This window comes from Lontra canadensis, unplaced genomic scaffold (genome assembly GCF_010015895.1).
Source record: "Lontra canadensis isolate GAN:19392208 unplaced genomic scaffold, GSC_riverotter_1.0 scaffold24, whole genome shotgun sequence".
NCBI classification, from domain to species: domain Eukaryota; kingdom Metazoa; phylum Chordata; class Mammalia; order Carnivora; family Mustelidae; genus Lontra; species Lontra canadensis.
The window spans coordinates 22,196,272-22,213,705 of NW_022631018.1; the positions used below are offsets into that span (position 1 = coordinate 22,196,272).

A 17,434-nucleotide genomic window follows, 5' to 3' on the forward strand; every position below is an offset into this window, starting at 1 on the left:
CAGCTGAGCTGGCTACAAAAGCAAAAAACACAAAAAGCTAAGCACCACGAAGCACAGGGACGGGAATGAGGCTATCAGTTACTGGTTTACGAGGATTATCTCCCCGATTAGCCACATAGTAACAGGCTGTACTAGGCATCGCCCTGCAGCCCGGTGCCAGCCAACAACTCCCAGTGAACGCAAGAACGGGAGCAAGTGAACCGTAAGGTTATCGAGTCTGAAACAGGACTGCACGAAGGAGCCTTAGGGTTACTTCTAAAAAGCTCCAGATTGCAATAAATGCTGCGGTCCTGGGGGTAAAAAGTACAGAACAAAAGATCGCTGAAACGCAGTGTCCTGGTGCATGGTGGAGGGACAGAGGGAGAGTGGGTGCGCTGTGGCAGGAAGCAGACAGATTGCCTTTGGCAAGCATTGAAGCAAATACATGGTTCAGGGAAACCGTGCTATAAACGCAGTAAAACAAGCCAAATGCACATAAGACCAAAATGCTTAATCATAACCCTTTTCTTCCCCTATCCAGGAAAAAAAAAAAAAAAAAGGAAAAAAGCCAGGCCAGGAGCCAAAGATAAGGAAAAAGGAGAGACTGCAGAATCCAGAACCACAGCTGCCCAGCTCAATCAATCACTGCCTCCCAGCAGGCCAAGGGTTAACTGCCGCATTCTGTATCCAAGTAGCAGTAGGCAAACGGCAAGGCTGTGACGTCAAGAGATCTGGAAAATTTTTCCAGTGAAGGCTCCTAAGAGGTGCGAGAGTTGGTGGTAGAACACGGTGAGAAAGGAACTGTTGTAACCTGTTTTTTGTGCACCCCCCACCTTGTCTCGGTACTTAGCTTAACCACACTTGGCTCCTCCAACAACCAGAGCATTTTTACACTCATTCCTTGGACTCCAGATACCTAATTCTAACAGCTTAAGAAGGTACATAATTGAGGCGATAATTGAAAATACAAACAGAGCAGTGGAAAAATCAGTCCTTTCGCAAGCATCCTGATTAAAGCTGAATGAGACACAGCCTTTCCATTCTGCCTGACACCATAGCCTAAGAGAAGTGAGGGATTTTTCTCTTTTGCTTCAAGATGTTCCTTAGCAAAATCTCCCCAGTGACAGCTGAGAGGTCAGCTGGTTAGAGGACTGTGAACTAAGCAGGACCTATGCACTGGGCTCACCAACACAGATCACCAGGAGCTGCTCAAAGAAAAAAGCTAGACAAATTGTACCAACCAGCCAGGGTGGCATGGAGGGTAAATTTAGAGGCTTTTTTTTTTTTTTTTTTTTTTTGGTACTCTTCAGCAATTTTTCTTCCTTTAAAAAAAATGCAAGTAATATGGAGGTTTTCCAGTTAGAAAAAAAAGAGAGTACCCTTCAAAAAGGGTCACAGGCAAAAGGAAAGATTGGCCTCCTGGCCCAGCAGTAACCCTAACAGAAATCTACCAACGCCTGCATTAACTCAATACAAAGGTGGAAACCACAGGTGATTTGCATGCTGCCATTTCTCCAGCAGGTGACAGGCAAGGCTCCTGCGTCCATCTTGGTGAAAATCTACCTATAAGCAAAACTGAGCCAAGGGCAACCTGCCCTCGTCCCAAGGGCATCCATGTTGGGCCCAGCTCTGGAAAGGGAGCTTTTCCCCCTCAGGAGACAGCAATTGCTCTCAGTCTCTCTGCTCAGAGAGGGTGTCGTTTCTTACATTGCCAGAGAAGAGGAGACAGATGAGCTCAAGGCAAAACCTGAATTGTTAGCCCAGCACCTGCACCTTGGGAAAGAGAAGCAACCTAACAAGCACACCCATCCTGACGTCTGCGTTCATTAATCCGTGTCTTGGGACCTTGCTGAATGTGGTATCAAGACACCAATATTAATACACACACGTGCCTTCTCTCACATACGAAGGTGCTGCCCCATTACATGTCAGCTTAAGGAATAGGTCTTCCTATACTGCCTTACCTTCTAAAGCAAATATTATTCTGGAATTGGAACGAGGAAAGAAACCTATTTTATGAGAGGGGAAAACATCAGAGGACAAATTTCACAATATGCCTGGAATCCAGGCAGCCCCAGGCCCATGACAAGGCTGGGAACAGATCACCAAGGCTGGAGCCTCCCTGTGCATCTGGGAGAAGGGGGCCCCTTTGGCAGCGCACCCCCCAGGCCTCACTCAAGTTATGAGGAGCTGCCAGGAGATCGCCCTGGCCAGGGGCTGTTCACCCTACACACACCCCGAGTTCTTCAGGTTTGCCCTTCCATGGTGAGAAAACCGAGAGCTATCTTTATGCATGAGAAACTACGGGAGGAATCGTACTGAATAACACAGGCTCCCCAAAATAAAACAAAATATAAAATATGAGCCAAAAACCATCGCTTGAAAGACCTACATTTAACATGATTCAGGAATGCTTATGCTTTCCTGTAATACCTTGGAATGCTATTTCACCTTGACTAACCTTGAAGTGTGATGCATTTTTAACCCTTTATTTTCCAATCAAGAGAGACCCACTAAGGCCTGCATTTTTTTTTTCTCTGCAAGAATCACATATGCTAGCTTCTTCCAATTCAAAATGTCAGCCAAGCATTATTTCCCTGACTCATTCTGCTGTGATGGCCACAGATCCTCCCAGTCAGGAATACTGCATCAGCCCCTAGCCAGCACTCCCCCCGTGGCTGCAGTGGTGGTGCTAGCTGCAGTGGTGGTGCTAGCGGCGGTGGTGATGATGATGGTGAGGAGGATATTAGAGAAGGGGGGGCAGTGATGCAGGAGGGGGGAGTTCCCTTCTCTCCCTTCCGCAGTCACGACTCTTACAGATGTGCCTACAACTCTGCCCTTCAAAATGACCTTTAAAAAAAAATGTCACCCTTCCGGTGAAAGGAGGCGGAAAACAAGGTATCTAATTTTCAATGAGGGGGAAAAAAAATTCCATCCAGCCAAGCAACAGGCTGCCCCGAACCCTGTAAGGTGAGCTGCATCTACCTTTATGCCATTTATTTCTTTGACTCACCCTTCCCTGTAATCGAGCCAAACTACTTGTTCCGCATCTGTGTGCAGCCGCTGAAAACACCCAGACCTCACCACGTTCCCGGGGCCTCCTGGACTCTAGGGGAGGTCACTGGGAGACTCTGGACAGAGCAGGGAACACTGCGGTGTGGATGGATCCCGCCACCCCCACCCCGCGCCTTTGGGGGTACATTTGGGCTAGAAAGGGCTGGAACACACAACGTCGCCTGCATCCGACCCGATCACCCCCACGAGGTTCCCTCGTAGCCTCAAATCTCGGTTGTTAGGGCTCGGGCAGGACTACAGGGAGAGGCGCATCTAGCCTCCCGGAGGCGACCGTTCCCGGGAGGGAAGGGCTCGAGCGATGCTCGGACCGACCGCAAAGGAGCCAGACAAGACCTCGGCGTCCACGGAGGCCCCCGCCGGCGCGCGCCCGCGCCCACCCCGGGGGCGCCGCGGTCCGCAGCGACGACAGCGCCCGCGGCCGACCCCGCTCCGTGCCAGGCGGCCGGGGCTCGCGGAGCGGTGCGCGGAGCCCGCGCGGGGTGCGAAGGGCCGGCCCGGGCGCTGCGGGCGCGGGCGCGCGGCGGCCCCTACTTACACCAGCTGCCGCCGGTCCTGCCCAGAAACTCCTTCTTCTCCGAGTTCCAGATGAACTTCTTCCAGCCGCCCTCCTCCTTGGCTTTCCCGCGGGCCATGGCGGCGGCTCAGCGGCGGCCGCGGCGCTGCGGTGGTGAGTGCGGCGCGCGCTCGCGTGCTCCGGGCGCTGGCGGCCCCGGCCCGGCTCTCCGCAGGCTGCTCCGGCCGCTGCCGCTGCGGCTCTCCGAGTGCCAGACGCGCGCCGGCGGGGCAGAGGCAGGAGCGCGAGGAGGGGGAGGCGGCGGCGGGGGCGGAGGGCGGAGGGAGGGGCGCCGGCTGGGCGGCTCCGAGCCCCGCACCTATCGGCGGGCGCGCGGCCGCTCGCGGGCTCTGCTCGGTCCGCACGCGCTCCCCTCGCCCTGCGGGTTCGGGCGCGCGGCGACGGCTGCGGCTGCGGGGCCCCTGGGGCGCTCGCTCGCCCCCGCCTCCTGGGACCTCTGCAGAGGCGGCCGGGGGCAGGAGACGGCGGCGAGGACGGACAGACGGACCGCGCGCCGCGCCCTCCGCGCCGCCGGGAGCAGAGAAGCTGGCCCGAGCGCACGCCCCACCTTTACATATACCGCGCCCGGGCGGCCCGCGGCCCCGCCCACAGCGGCCCGGTCGGCCAATCGCGGGGGGCGGGGGCGTGGCCTAGGGCCCGAAGGGGCGGGCGCGGGGCCGGCACAAAGGAGCCGCGGCGGCGGGAGGGGCGGGCTGGGCAGCGGGGGCGCGGGGGGCGGGGGCGCGGCGGCGCGCGCGCAGGCGACCCCGCGCAGCCCCCTCCGCGCTCGCGGTGGCTCGCAGGCCTTCCTCTGCGGTGGTGCGGGGCACCGCACCTGCGTCGCGCGGCGCCCGCCGGACGCCCGGGGCCCGCGGCCCAGCCGCCCCGCCCCGACCCCCCAGCCCGGCCCGCTCGCGGCCGCGCGCCGCCCGTCTCCCTCCGCCGCAGGTCCACCCCTCGGAGGCCCTGCAGGGGTGGGGGAAGGTCACTCGGGGACGCGTGAGAGTCGGGGAGTCCGCCTAGCCCCGCCCCGCCTCTCGGCTGCTGCACCTGCCGCCCCCCGCGCGCTACCCGCCCCTGCGGCTGCGGATCCGGCCGGTTGGTCTCCAGCCCGGCCCGCCCGCCCGCGCAGGCTCCCCGCCGCCTGCCGCGCTCCCCGGGGGCGGCCCGAGCCGCCTCGAGCAGGACAGTCGCAGACCCACCCAGGGCGGATCCCGGGGTGGGCAGGGCCGGGAGGCCGCCCGCGGGGTCCCCGGGTGTCCTCCCTCGGAAACCTGTCGCAGTGCGCGGCGGCTCACACCGGTCTACACCGGACGACGGTGTTTGCACATGACCCAACCTCTGCGGACTCTCCTCGATGCCCAGTAGGTGGCCAGGATTCTCACTGACCTGCTTTCTGATGGCCCCTGGGGAGTACCGACCACTTTGCTCTGCTGTAAAACCCCTGAGGACCAACGAATTTAGGAAGACCCAGCTCGAATGGCAGGACGTTGAGGGCCAGTCCCCCTTCCCATCCCTTATTCCCTGTGGCTGAAAAGCCAGACTCCTTAGTCTCCTCTCTCTCCTCCGAACCCCTGAGCGGCTTCACACATCCCTCCCAGGGCAGCGGTGACACAGCAGAAACGGGCAGGGGTGCCTCTGCGGTCACTGCAGAGAAGTCCCATCCCCAGAGAACAACGTAGGTCGTCCTGGAAAAGGAGGCTTGCAGGCCCACGCTAGGGACGCTTGTCAGGGCCCCCTTCTGTCTCCAAGGTCAGCCTTGCAGATCTAAGGACAAGCCCCAACTGCTTTGAAACGAGCCCTTTCCCACTACCCCTTCCCAAGGCCCACACCCACAAGACTTGAAAAGCCTGAAGATCCCCGAAATTCAAAGAAGCAACGACTGTCCCCCCCTCAGCCCACCCCAGCCCCAGCGGACTGCTAGGCGCTGACCGCGGTGAGAACAGTGTGGAGAAAGGAAGCCCCCACTGCTTTGCGCCTGGCCTGCCGTGCGCGTGCCTGAAAAGCCCCGGCTTGGTGGGAGAACTGCAGACACAGGCGCCCCGGGCAGAGGCGCGGCCCCTGGTCCCCTCCCGGGAGAAGTGACCTCGCGGAGGAGTCTCCAGGAGGAGAGCTCACCGGAAAGGGCGTGTGTTTAGGGAGCGCTCCCCGCGAGCTAGAGGGAGCAAAGCCTGCGGGCGGAATCAGCAAACTGGGATGAGTGAGGAAGGGAAGAGGCAGGGGAAGGGATGAGGGGGTAGGGGAGATAAGCATGCCCCCACCTGACCCTTCCCCCTCCCTGTCTCACCCTCTCTCTCCTCCCGTGAAACAAAGTATGTGGAGAAAGGGTGACAGTGACAGATTTTTCATTAGGACCCCCATTCTCTCTTTAAAAAGAGGTTCCCTACCTCAGCTTTCTAGGGCTGTGGCAAATGCCAAGTAGACCGGTTCTGTGTCTGGCCAGGCTGAGCTTCCTCTCTTGTCCTTGACCTACTGTGCTCCTCTGGAGGCTGCTCCCTCTTCAAATCTGAGCTCCCCAGCTTTGCCCATTCTGCCTCCCCCACGTGCAGACTCTCCCCAGGTTCTGACAAGGGCTGAGCGTCGTGCCTTCACAGCCGGTGCAGCCTCTCAGCCTCTCCCAAGCCAGCCTCTCGCGGGCGTCCCGGGAACCTCCACATTCCCACCCCAACCTGTCGTGCAGCTGCAGAACAGCATCTCAGCCATGTGAGACCCCGAATGAGACTCAGCTGCACGGCCACGCAGACGGTCCGACCACATCACCCCAAAGAGCACCATGCCGCAGAGCAGGACAGACCCACTCCCAGCTTTAGTCCTGGCTCACTGTGTGACCTTGGGCAAGTCCCTTGTTCTCTCCAGGGCTGCCCCTTCTTCACTGGTAAAATTGGAATGACATTGTTGCGAGGATTAAATGGGGGTTGTGGGAAAATGCTAAGCACAGTGCCTAGCACCTAGTGAAAGCTGTTAAATAGCTTGCTTAAGTATAATCAGCTCTTTCCATTTGACCTTGTCTAACCTTGGAACTGCTGCTATGACTTTGCCGCCTTCCCATTCTGATACCTACCCCCCGCCCGGACTCTCGAGTTTTCTTAGAAGGTCACCTTGACTAAGTCCCTGCCCTCTATGCCACCTGTCCCCTTGCTTTCCAGCGTGCTTCTTGCTCGGTGACCTCTTCTAACTCAAGTAATGAGTAACTTGAGCACAGGATGTTCCTTTGGGAGGCTCGGGCCGGGCTTTTGTTCTGAGGCCCCTTCTGTGAAGGGTGCTGTAGCAGCGGCTTGAAAGCGGAAAGCATGCAGTTCCCTGGAGGGAGGGGTGCCTCTGGCAGGTGCAGCGTGTGGCTGGGCAGGGGGTGGGGGAGGGAGGTGTGGGCAGAGGGAACGAGGAAAGCTGTTCGGTGGGTGCATGCCTGCGGAGGCCTGACGTCTCTCTGCAGAGAGAAGGAGGAAGGAGTTCTTCAGCTCTTTTGAAAGACTCCGGGCAAAGAGAACAATGTTTCCATCTCTTTTTCTAGGGAAGAGGAATGGTTCTAGAGTGATGTGGTTAGTTCTGCCCAAGGTGGGTGCTGGGCGTTGGGGCGGGTAGGTGGGAAGCAGAGAGAAGCGTGGAGGCAGAGAGTGGAGGAGGTTAGGGACCTCTGTCCAGGTGAGGATGACGGGTTCTAACTGGGGAAACAATCAGAAACGGTTGAGATTGAAGCAGACTCTCCCTGGAAGCGCCAGGACAGATCAGCCCCTGGCCGTCTGCTCCTTCTGCTGCAGGGCAGAGAGGCTGAGAGGGAGGTTCAGCTGCCCGCAGCCCAGAGGGTGCTGTTTGGCAGGCCGCACGCGGGAGACAGACCCCCTGCCAAGCGGTGGGCTCTCACAAGGCTTGGGCCAAACCCAGTGCAGTCCGCTCCGCAGAGGGCTCCGAGGGCCGAGCTGCCCATCCCCCGTGGGCACACGTGCTCACGCCCCGCGGGGTTCTGCTCGGCCAGCCCCAGGGTATTTTAAGTACAGAGTGGAGGGGCTGCGGGTGTGTGTCGCTCGGTGACTCATCTTGGCAGCAGAAACCGTGCGCAGCGTTGGGGAAAATGGCTCAATGGCGGGCTCTGTGTGCGGCAGAAAGCTCTGGAATGTACTGCTCTGGGAGGGAGGGCCGGGAGGGCAGGAGGGGAGGGGGAGAGGAGGCTAGGGAAATGCTGCTGGACCCTCACGGTGGACCCATCACGGTGGCGGGATGCGGGCGATGCCAGGGGAGCTCCCGCCACCGGCCTGGGCTGAGCGCCCTGTCCATCCGGAAGCCTGAGTGCCGCACAGGGTGTCATTCTGTGGTTCACAGTGGCCCCTGGCTGTTTGCTGAAAACAACAAATCATTCTCTGGAAGGGTTTTGGTTTCTTAAGCAAACCAGAGACCCTCAGTGGGGACATGTAGAAGTATCCCTCTTTTTCATTGAGCGTCATTCTGTCACTTTCCTCTTGCACTTGGTGTGGAATGGAATTCTTGTCCTGGGTGAGGGCACAATAGGACAATAAGGAGAAAGGACTTTTTTTTTTTTTTTTTTTTTTTAAAGCAAGGCCTCCTTGGTAAGATGGGCTGTACCTGCCAGGAGTGGCAGTGACAGGTCATCTGCTTGTCACCTTGGCCACCAGGCCCTGCCTGGCAGATTTCCAGAAACTGGGGTCCGTTACACCATTCCTAACTTGTAAGTCAGGAATCTGGAGAGTTCAGAACACATCTGCAGTCCCGTGGGCCATGCTGGGGCTTCTCTCCACCACCCCTGTCCTTTACCACGTTGTTACAAAGTGTATGGAGGTGACCACAGTAGAGGGAAGTGGACGCCCAGAGGATTTTTGTTTTGATTGTTCTAGCAAGACCACGGAAGTGGATGGTTTCTGTGAGCATATTTGCAGCTTGGGGGGTGGTAGGAATAAAGGCCAGCAGGGCCACAAACTCCTGTCAGAACCAGCCTCTCTGCTCCTTTGCACCTCCTCAGTACAGGGTAAGAGGTTCAATTTGCTTTTTCCTTGGAAGAATGTCTGGAACCAACCAGTGCATGCTCTAGGCTTTAGAAAATAAAATTTCTTTCCAGAATTTTCTATCTGCTTTACAGGGGACAAGTGGACACTCCTGTGAGAGGCTAAGCTCAGTGAGGGGTGCTCCTGTTCCATCATTCTGCTGTCAGAGAGGCCTTGGGACAGATGTAGATGAGATGAGAATCAGGGACATTTTATGATCCTGGACAGCTGGGGAGTCTTCCGGGGATGAAAAAGGGTGTCTGTTTTACAATCTGCTTCATTTCCAGCTTCTTTCCACAGCTTTAGTTGAGGGCCTAGAGGTAATGGGTCATCATTGTGGGTAAACTCATTGTGTATAGTGGTGCCAATGATGTCAGAGGTCCTCCAGTCTAAACTCCTGTCCCCTAGGACAAAGTCGACTAGCCTCTCGTTGAATATCCAGACAGGCTGTGTACCCCCAACCTTGCAGCAGAACATTCTGTTGTGGGGAAACCATGAGCTAAAATTGAGCTCCTTGTAACATCTGTACAATCCTGTCTCACCCGGGGGGACACATCACAGACCTGGTACATCTTCATTGTGTCCACCCTACAAACATTGCAAACACTTCTGCTGTCTCCTTAATTTTTACCCTTCAAAGTGTAAAACCCCCAGTTTCTTCAGTCCCTGTATGAGATTTTTTCTAACCTCCTCACTGCCCTAGCCCCCTTCCTCATATTCTTTTCCATTTGTCAATGTCCTTTTTTAAAGCAAGTGCCTGGTTCTTAGGCAGAGCCCAATGGACATCCGGACACTACCATTTTTTTGTCGACCACAGTCCTCCCAACACTGTGCCTTTGTGGTTTTCTTGAACCAGGGGCTTTTGAACCCTGAAGCCAGATAAATGTTTTAGAAAAAGCTTCTTCTGCATTTGCAAAAGCCAGAGACACCTGCCTCCCCTCCAAAGTCTAGGTCAAAGAAGAGAGACACACGTAAAACAATTGGAGAAGGAGGACCCCAGTCCCTGAGCTCTGGGGCAGTGTCCTGTAGACGCTGGCCGTGAAGGGACTGGGGCTGGAGATCTTTCTTCTTGCATTTGCCCAGTGCAGTGACTCACTCAACAGGGCTCTGCCTGCCACTTTTTCCTTCTCAGCACCCCTAACTTTCTCAGCTGTCCTAATACCCAGCTTCAGCCTACATGCAGGTCAGCTGGCTGAGGCTTTTGTGGTCCTGCTTTTCTCGTGGCCTTTCAGTTCCCATCCCATCACCCATGGGCAGTGGCTTACTTCACTTTCATCTTGATCCAGGCTGAGAGATTTAAGTTAGTGCAGGTCCTTTTTTCACAGGTCCTAGGTCATTGGGAAGCCTCAGCATTGACCATCTTGGCCCAGGTTCCTCCCTCCATTGTGGCTGGGATGTGGAGGAGGGAGCCATGCCGGTTAAAATGGCCGGCAAGCTGCTGGCTGGCAAGAGACAGACGGACACATACTCAGGCAGGCAGGCAAACAAACACACAGAACAAAGAATCTTATACACCCTACAAAACTTGCCCGGTTTTCTTCTTTCTGCGGCATTGTACCTTTCCAGATCATTCTAGAAATAGTGCGTTTTAATGTGGCTAGTTTGTAGCCCTCCAACCAAAGGGAAGAAATGGGAAAAAAGGCTGTTTTGCATTTATTTTACTGTGTAGAGTAGCTGGGAGGTAGGAAGATGCAAAAAAGAGAGAAAGGGAGCGAGAGAAAGAAAGGAGGGAGGGGATGAGCTGGATCACAACTTAATTTACACCCTTCTCTACACCGAGTAAGGAGGACTCCATGCTGTCAAGGAGCGATTCCTTTAAGCGAACTGGCTGTTTGCAGTGTCTGTACTCCAGCTAGCTAACGGCATCTTTTACCTTGTCTTGTTTAGTCAGCGCTCGCGGTCTTTCACAGCAACGGTCTACACGGCCTCGTGCCCCACAAGCGGGCCTGGGGGGCGGACCCTTTACTGAAGTTTATGAAATGCGTCCCGAGGACCAGGTAGCACCTGTGAGTCCCGCGGGATGACGCTCCCCAGCAGAGTCCTCCGTTTCCTGGTTCTAAAAGTCATTGCTGTGCCTGTCCTCACAGGGACACCACCAAGGACATAAATGAGTGGAAAGACAAGGAGACCAGGACCCTGAGCCCCGGCTTCTCCAAGACCTCTTGCTCCATTTAAACCTTCCGTCGCGACGGTAGAAGCTGCGCGGATGCGTAAGGACCGCGTCTATCAGACACGCGCCGGCAGTCGCTGTGCCAGGTGCTAACGCGGGCGACCTGTGCTTTGCTGTGTTCCGCTCTGTATTGCCTTTTTAACCCTGAATGAGGTTGGCCCTTGCACTGGTTAATTTTCTGTGTCATTTTGATTGGGCTAAGGGGTGCCCGGCTGTTTGGAAGAGCATGACTCTGGACGAGTCTGTGAGGGGTCTCTGGAAGAGGTCAGCGTTGGAATTGGTCGACTGAGTGGACGGGAGCGCTCAGCGAAGGCTGTCGCACCGCCCAGTGCACTGAGGGACAGAAAGGCCGGCAAGGGGCAAATTCCCTCTCTCTCTGCCCGAGCCGAGACGTCGTCTTCTCCTGCCCTCAGCCACTGGCACTCCTGGTTCTTGGGCTTTTAGACCGACCACGACTTACACCATCAGCCTCCTCTCAGGCCTTGGACTAAATTACATCCCTGGCTTTCCTGGGTCTCCAGCTTGCGGGTGGCAGATCCGGGGGCTTCTTGGTCTCCATAATAGTGTGGTAATTTCTGCAACTGAGCTCCTCATCTGTGTCTGTGTATCTCCATCTGTCCTGCTGTCGATGTAACCATATTCATTCTGTTTCTCTGAGGAAGCCTAACACAGCCTCTCACTATTACCTGCATCTCACAAGTGAGGAAAGTGTGTATCGCACAGATTCAGTCCCTGAGGCCAGCAGGAAGGCAGCCCCATTCAGGTCCAGGCAGGGCTCTCGAGCCCATGCTCAGAGCCACGAGACCTAACTGCCTCTTCAGAAGGAAGACCTACACACACAGAAAGTGCTCGCGCAGCTTCCGGCCTCCGGTGGGTGCACTTACGTAAGGCTCTTTGTTTTCTGGGTTGAAAGCTCCCCGGGAGAACGCAAGTCTTCACCTGGTCACAGTTTAAAGAAGCCTGTCTTGGACTCATGGACTTCCCATCGGTCATTCGCGGTCGCCCACGGTGTGCAGAGCGTGGCCTTAGAATTGAGGGCGTCACAAAAGACATGGAAGATACGGTCTTTGACAGCAGACAGTCCGCCAGGCAAGGTCCACGGGAATGAGTGAACAACAGTGCAGGCTGCTAAATCATTATGTTTCACAATAGGTACCAGAGCAGGAGGCGCAGTGGGAATCCGGCGAGAAGAGATAGCCCTTCTGGAAGGGGACGGGCCCAAACAGGACCTTGGTAGCGCCATGGGAAGGAGCAGAGTGGAAAGAACCTTTGCTCACTCGCTGAACACGGAGGGACCTAACTGCACGCCAGGTCACTTTGCTGGTCAGCCGAGAGCCCATGTTGCCAAGCAGCTCATTCTGCTCTGTGGGGACAGCCTGATGTGTCCCAAGGAGCTAGGAGAGCGCTAGAGCGGACCTAAGCCCTGCGGACACTGGGGAGGGCTTCCTGCCGGTGGTGGAGGGTGGAAGCGAGGGGAGGGAGGGCAGGCGGGACAGAGGCAGAGAAAGGGCTCCTGCGAGGGTCGGTTGAGGGAACACCTTCCATTGTAATGAAGACATTTTAATAGAGATAAGATACAACTGAAAGGCACAGGTCTAAGCTGCTCTTTGCAAAGGAGGAACTAGACTAAAGCAGACCACAGTCCCCAGACAGCTATGACGTCATCCCCAGCCCCCCACTTCCATCCCGGCAGATGAAACCAGATCTGCGCTCAGCCTCTCCCCCACCACGGACTCCAAGCTGCTGTGTGTTTTGCAAGCTCCTTGGGATCCCCCCAGGTGTCCTCTGACTCTGTCCCTCATAAGCAAAGGACAGGGAACAGGTGGGTAGGTGGCAGTGTGAACAAGCAAGGAGGTTACAGATGAGGCTTGTCTGGGGTGGAGGCAAGTGGGGGGTACCCACGCATCCACTGCCACATCGTGGAAGTTTCTACAGAGGCCTTTGTGTCTGTCACACGTACTGCGTGGGTGTTCTCAACAGCGCATCACTGTCTCAAGGCTGTCTTTGGAGCGGCCTCTGGAAACAGGAAAGGCAAGTGGAACCCACATTCCGAGGACAGGGCGGAGTGAGGGGCCCTCGAAGTCTGAGTGCCGGGCGCCGCTCACGGGCGTCACACCCCTCGGTGATCTCCCATGACATGGCAGCAAAGGGACAAGTCAGACTTGACTGCAAAGCCTTGAAAAAGAGCATCCTTCTTCCCTTTACCTCTCCTGGGGCATCGACGACGTCAAGTTTGCTTAAGAGAATGTGGCCAGATCCACAAAGTGGCCTCTCTTTTACCTATAGGGCGAGTTTTCAAATGAAGGCAGGTTTCGACTGAAGAAAGCCGGTAACAGCCCCAGGATATTTGGCAACTCCGGAGACTCATTTTTCTTTTTTTTTTTTAGCTTTTGTAGGCATCTGAATGTGAGAGGGAAGTGCCATTCCTGGGAGGGTGACTCTCCCCAAGAGAACACAGGAGACAGGCAGGGCGTCCTCATCCCTGCCACGGGCGGGGTGGGGGGGCTGTTTCTGTCCCCTCTCCCATCAGACACCGAGCACTTCCGGGCCACACACACCCTAATCTTTTGCAAACTGTTTTGTTCTAGGACCCCCTCACCACAGCTGCTTAACTGCAGGTGATTATTGTTTTGGAATTCGCGTGGGAGCCGAACCTTCTTGTTCTCGGCCTGTGGAGAAGTGTGTCGCCAAGTTCCAGAAAGGCGCTGCGGACTTTGAAAACACAGCCTGTTGGTAAGATGAAAACTCATCCTCATCATCATATCCTCCGACGGGCAGAGTGGGCACGGGGGCAGGTGACACCAAGTGAGCCTGGTCTTAGAAACGAACAGGTTCGTAGGAGGGCCTGGAGGCTGTTTCTAGAGGGGCAAGGAGAAGCCCGGTGAGAGAAGCTTGCGGCAGGGCCGGCTTCAGACCCAGCCCTCGGGGCCCCGGCCCATGCTCCCAAAGACCCGTGCTCCTCTCCCATCTTGCGAGCCATCCTGGGTTGACTCGAAGAAGCAGCCACACATGAAAATGGAGAATGTTGTTGCCTACATGTGAGGGACCCAAGAAGAAATTGCACTGTGATCTTCCACTGAAAAAGAAAAAAAAAAGAAAGACAGAAAAATCCCCATGACGGTTTTATCAGTTAAACGTGGCGTTGGCTATAACAGAAACCCCAGATTAACAATGGCTCCAACAACATGGGATTTATTTTTCTTACTTATGAGTCTGGAGGAAGGGAGCCCAGGACTGGGACAACGGCCTTATCCCTTAGGTCCGCAGGCCCCCTCCAGCTCACCTATTTGCCATCCCTCCCATGTGGCCCTTGCTCTCATGGCCCAAGGTAATACCTAGGACATCAGTCATCCCAGCCAGGCTGGAGCAAAGTAAGAAGAAGAATGGGGCCTGAATGTCAACAGTCCCTTATGGAAACATCTGTCGTAGAAACTGCTCCCATCCCGTTAGTCAGAACTTGGCCCCAAGGCAACACTTGGTTGAATGGGAAGCTGAGAAATATAACCCTTATTTCGGGAACTGTGTGCCCAGATCAAAGTTAGAGGGTCTGTGCCTGTCTGCCATAATAATGTGGGGAAATTAGACGCATATCGATTTGTTCTTTTGAGTTACTATTACCCAGGCCTTTTTCAAAATACAAATCCCAAGATGGTCTCCTTACCTGATATTTGATCGTCCAATGAGAGCACCAAATTTCTTTCTTTTGTGGTAAGAAAGACAAGTCATTGTAAAAGGAGTCCATGGGAAAAGCCCAGGCCACAAGGGTCGGAGAAGGCAGCTCCAGAAGGAGCAGGGAGCAGAGCTGGAGGAGGTCTCGAAAAGAGAGTGCAGAAAACAGGCTCCTCTAGTCCCACGGCCACAACCGGGCTCTGCCCTGTTGGCGAGGGCTGGTCCCGCTGAGGTTCCGCCCACCACCTTTCTCCACTTCTGGTGCCAACAGTGGAGTCAGTCTCCACCAGGCTTTCTGGGGCTTGTGGGATTTAGACGGCTGTTGCCTTATCTGAGCCTGGGCCCTGGTGACACAGGGTGCATGACTTCCCCAGACCTGCACAGCAGCTGCCCTGCCGGTTTTAACAGACGGTAGATCTTAGAGCAGCTCACGTCTAGTTGTAAATAAGGGCTCTTTTTTGCAAATCAGTAATTCTTCAATTTCATCAGACTTCCAGAGGGATGGGACGTTAGAGTGTGGATGTTAGAGTGTGTAAAGATCTCCAGACACCGGGACTACAAGTGAGTCCACTGGGCAGCTTCTGGCAGTGTCTCAGACTCTCTAAGCCCCTTTGGTGGCCACAGGGCCTTTACACTTGCTATTCCTTCTGTGTCTGGAATGTTCATCTGTCCCCTCTTGTCCAGATAACCTACTGAGCCTCAGAAGAAGACTTCCTTGATGTCTGGGACTGGGGAAAATGTCTCAGCCACAGGTTTTCCTGGCACTGTGTATCTCTTCTTTGTGCCTTTTTCCACAGTTGTGGCTCTCCACTGACTCATGTAATTATTTATTTAGATGATACTTGCATGAGAACAGGCTTTGTCCACCATGGTATCCTCTGTACGTAGCATACTGATAGACGCGTAGTACACACTCAGTAAATTTAGCTGAGTTGTGAAATGCCCCCACAGCACATTTGTCTCTAACCCTATTAAACGGCACAGAATTTCACAATGTGTTGACCACGAACCCTCTGCATCAGATTTATTTGGTGAGGCCCTGGTGACATGATCCGCAGGTGAACAAGCTTCCTCCTCGGTAATTGCTAAGCACCGCAACGTTTGAGAAGCCCCACTGGAGGGTGTGTGAGAAATCCGGAGAGACAGCAGGGCGTGGGTGTTATTAAGACCCTCATGCTGGCCACAGGAGTGCGCCTCTGGGGGAAGGCCATTCAATTCAAGAACTATCGCCTATCTCCGTATGCTCAAATTCGGAGAAGAAGCCTACAAGACAACTTTGCTCTCAGATAACCCAGAATGTGTGTGGAGATGGCTGTTCGTTGAGCTTCCACCGTCACGGTTACGTGCAAATAAAACAACGTGTGTTCACCATAGCACCTGGGCACAGAGGGCTTTTAAGAGTCACACAAAGACCTGATTGCTGGCGCACTTGGTATGTTCCTCCCTCCCCGGCCCTCCAACTCCAGGTGGAGCGGTGGCATGACTTTCGGAGTCAGGAACTGAGTCCTCCGTGCAGCTGGGTCTGATTTCAAGCCCCTGAACATAGTATGATATGTATTCAGCTACTAAAGATCTCCAGGCCTGCAAGCTGATACACTTAAACTCTTGTCTTCTTTAAAAAAACAAAAACCTGGGAGCCTAATACTGTGCCCCGAAGTTGACCATGCAACCGGCCGGCCCGCGGCACTGAGGTCCAGGCTGACAGCCCCATCGGGGACGGGAAGCCGTCTGTCCACGCAGGAGTTCCTCCCAGGGTATCGTAGCTCTTTCCCGCCCGTGCAGCTGCTCTTTTTGCCTCCCAGACTTCCTCTTTCTCTTTTAAGATTCTCTTCTCCTCCCTCCCTACTTGAGGGAAGGCTCATATCTTTTTTGAGGATCATAGATTCTTTACCTTCCAAGAATTTTTTTCTTTCTTCCATTGCCTCAGGACCCACGTCCTCTTTTTAATATTTCCCCAAGATCTTGGATGACCATTGTTATTTCTCTTAAGAAAAGAAACCATTCTATTGTCTCACCAAATATCTAACTACATATACACAATGTAATATATTTGTTATATAGCATATGTGTTTATTAGATTTTTAAAAAAAATTTTTAAAGTAATTTCTGCACCCAACATGGGGCTTGAACTCACAACCTTGAGATCAAGAGTCACATGCTCGATGGCCTGAGCCGGCCGGAAGCCCCCAGCTCCTGTATATCAGTAGCTCTGCTGACAAGAAACAAAAACAAATGGACAAACGAAAATCTGGCACAAAGTGATGCGTGAATGGATTGTGAGTAAAGATGGAAAGTTCAAACCATAAGACAAAAGGCAAAAATCACTGTCCCAGAGAGGGTCCCCGGTGTCAGAGCTGCAGGACAACCAGGAAGAAGGTGCTGCACTTGCTTTACCAGCTCTGGGGAGCAGGGGCAAAGTCTTAGCTCGAATTCCCCACCATTCCCAGTGGCAGTGCCCGGCTCACAGAGGTTTCAAGAAATACTTATGGAGAAAAGTGACTCGAGGAAGGGTCTCCGGTGTGAACCAGGGACATGCTAGTTTTAATGGGACGTTGGTGTTCCAGTGAACCCAGCAAAGTGTAGTGTGGCCCGGCAGGACCCCGGCGGGCCCTGCGATGTGGACAACGGGCTGTGGTCACTAGTCAGGAAAACTGTCTCCTCCCATGGCCCACGGCCCTCCTGTCTCAGCCCTTGGGAGCCCTTGAAGCTTCCCAGTACCTCCACGGATCCATCCAGGTTGTGGTAAATGAAAAAGGAATACTTTGCTGACAAAATACAGGGTATTTCTGCTAAAAGGCCCTTTGTAGTGTTAGCCAAAGACACTCCCCTGTGGTCTGATGGAAAGTGTGTGGGTTGTGGCGACACGGCCAGCTGGCGCTTCCTTAACCAGGTGAGACTCCACCTTCTCACCCCGAAAATGGGAATAATGACACTGTGTGGGAATTCGAGATAGTTACTGTTCAGGGCTTAGAACATCATAGAAATTCCAAAAGT

At 54.7% G+C, this 17,434-nt stretch overlaps 1 protein-coding gene across 1 annotated transcript in view; it reads right to left on the bottom strand.

The window, feature by feature from the left end:
- Positions 1 to 3,747, bottom strand: part of ATP1B1 (ATPase Na+/K+ transporting subunit beta 1) — a 21,240-nt gene extending 17,493 nt beyond the window's left edge. Inside the window, exon 1 of the mRNA XM_032863041.1 lies at positions 3,590 to 3,747. Coding sequence (XP_032718932.1) covers positions 3,590 to 3,686 — 97 coding nt within the window. The 5' untranslated portion in view covers positions 3,687 to 3,747. The remainder of the gene's footprint in view (positions 1 to 3,589) is intronic.
- Between the last annotated feature and the right edge of the window lie 13,687 nt (positions 3,748 to 17,434).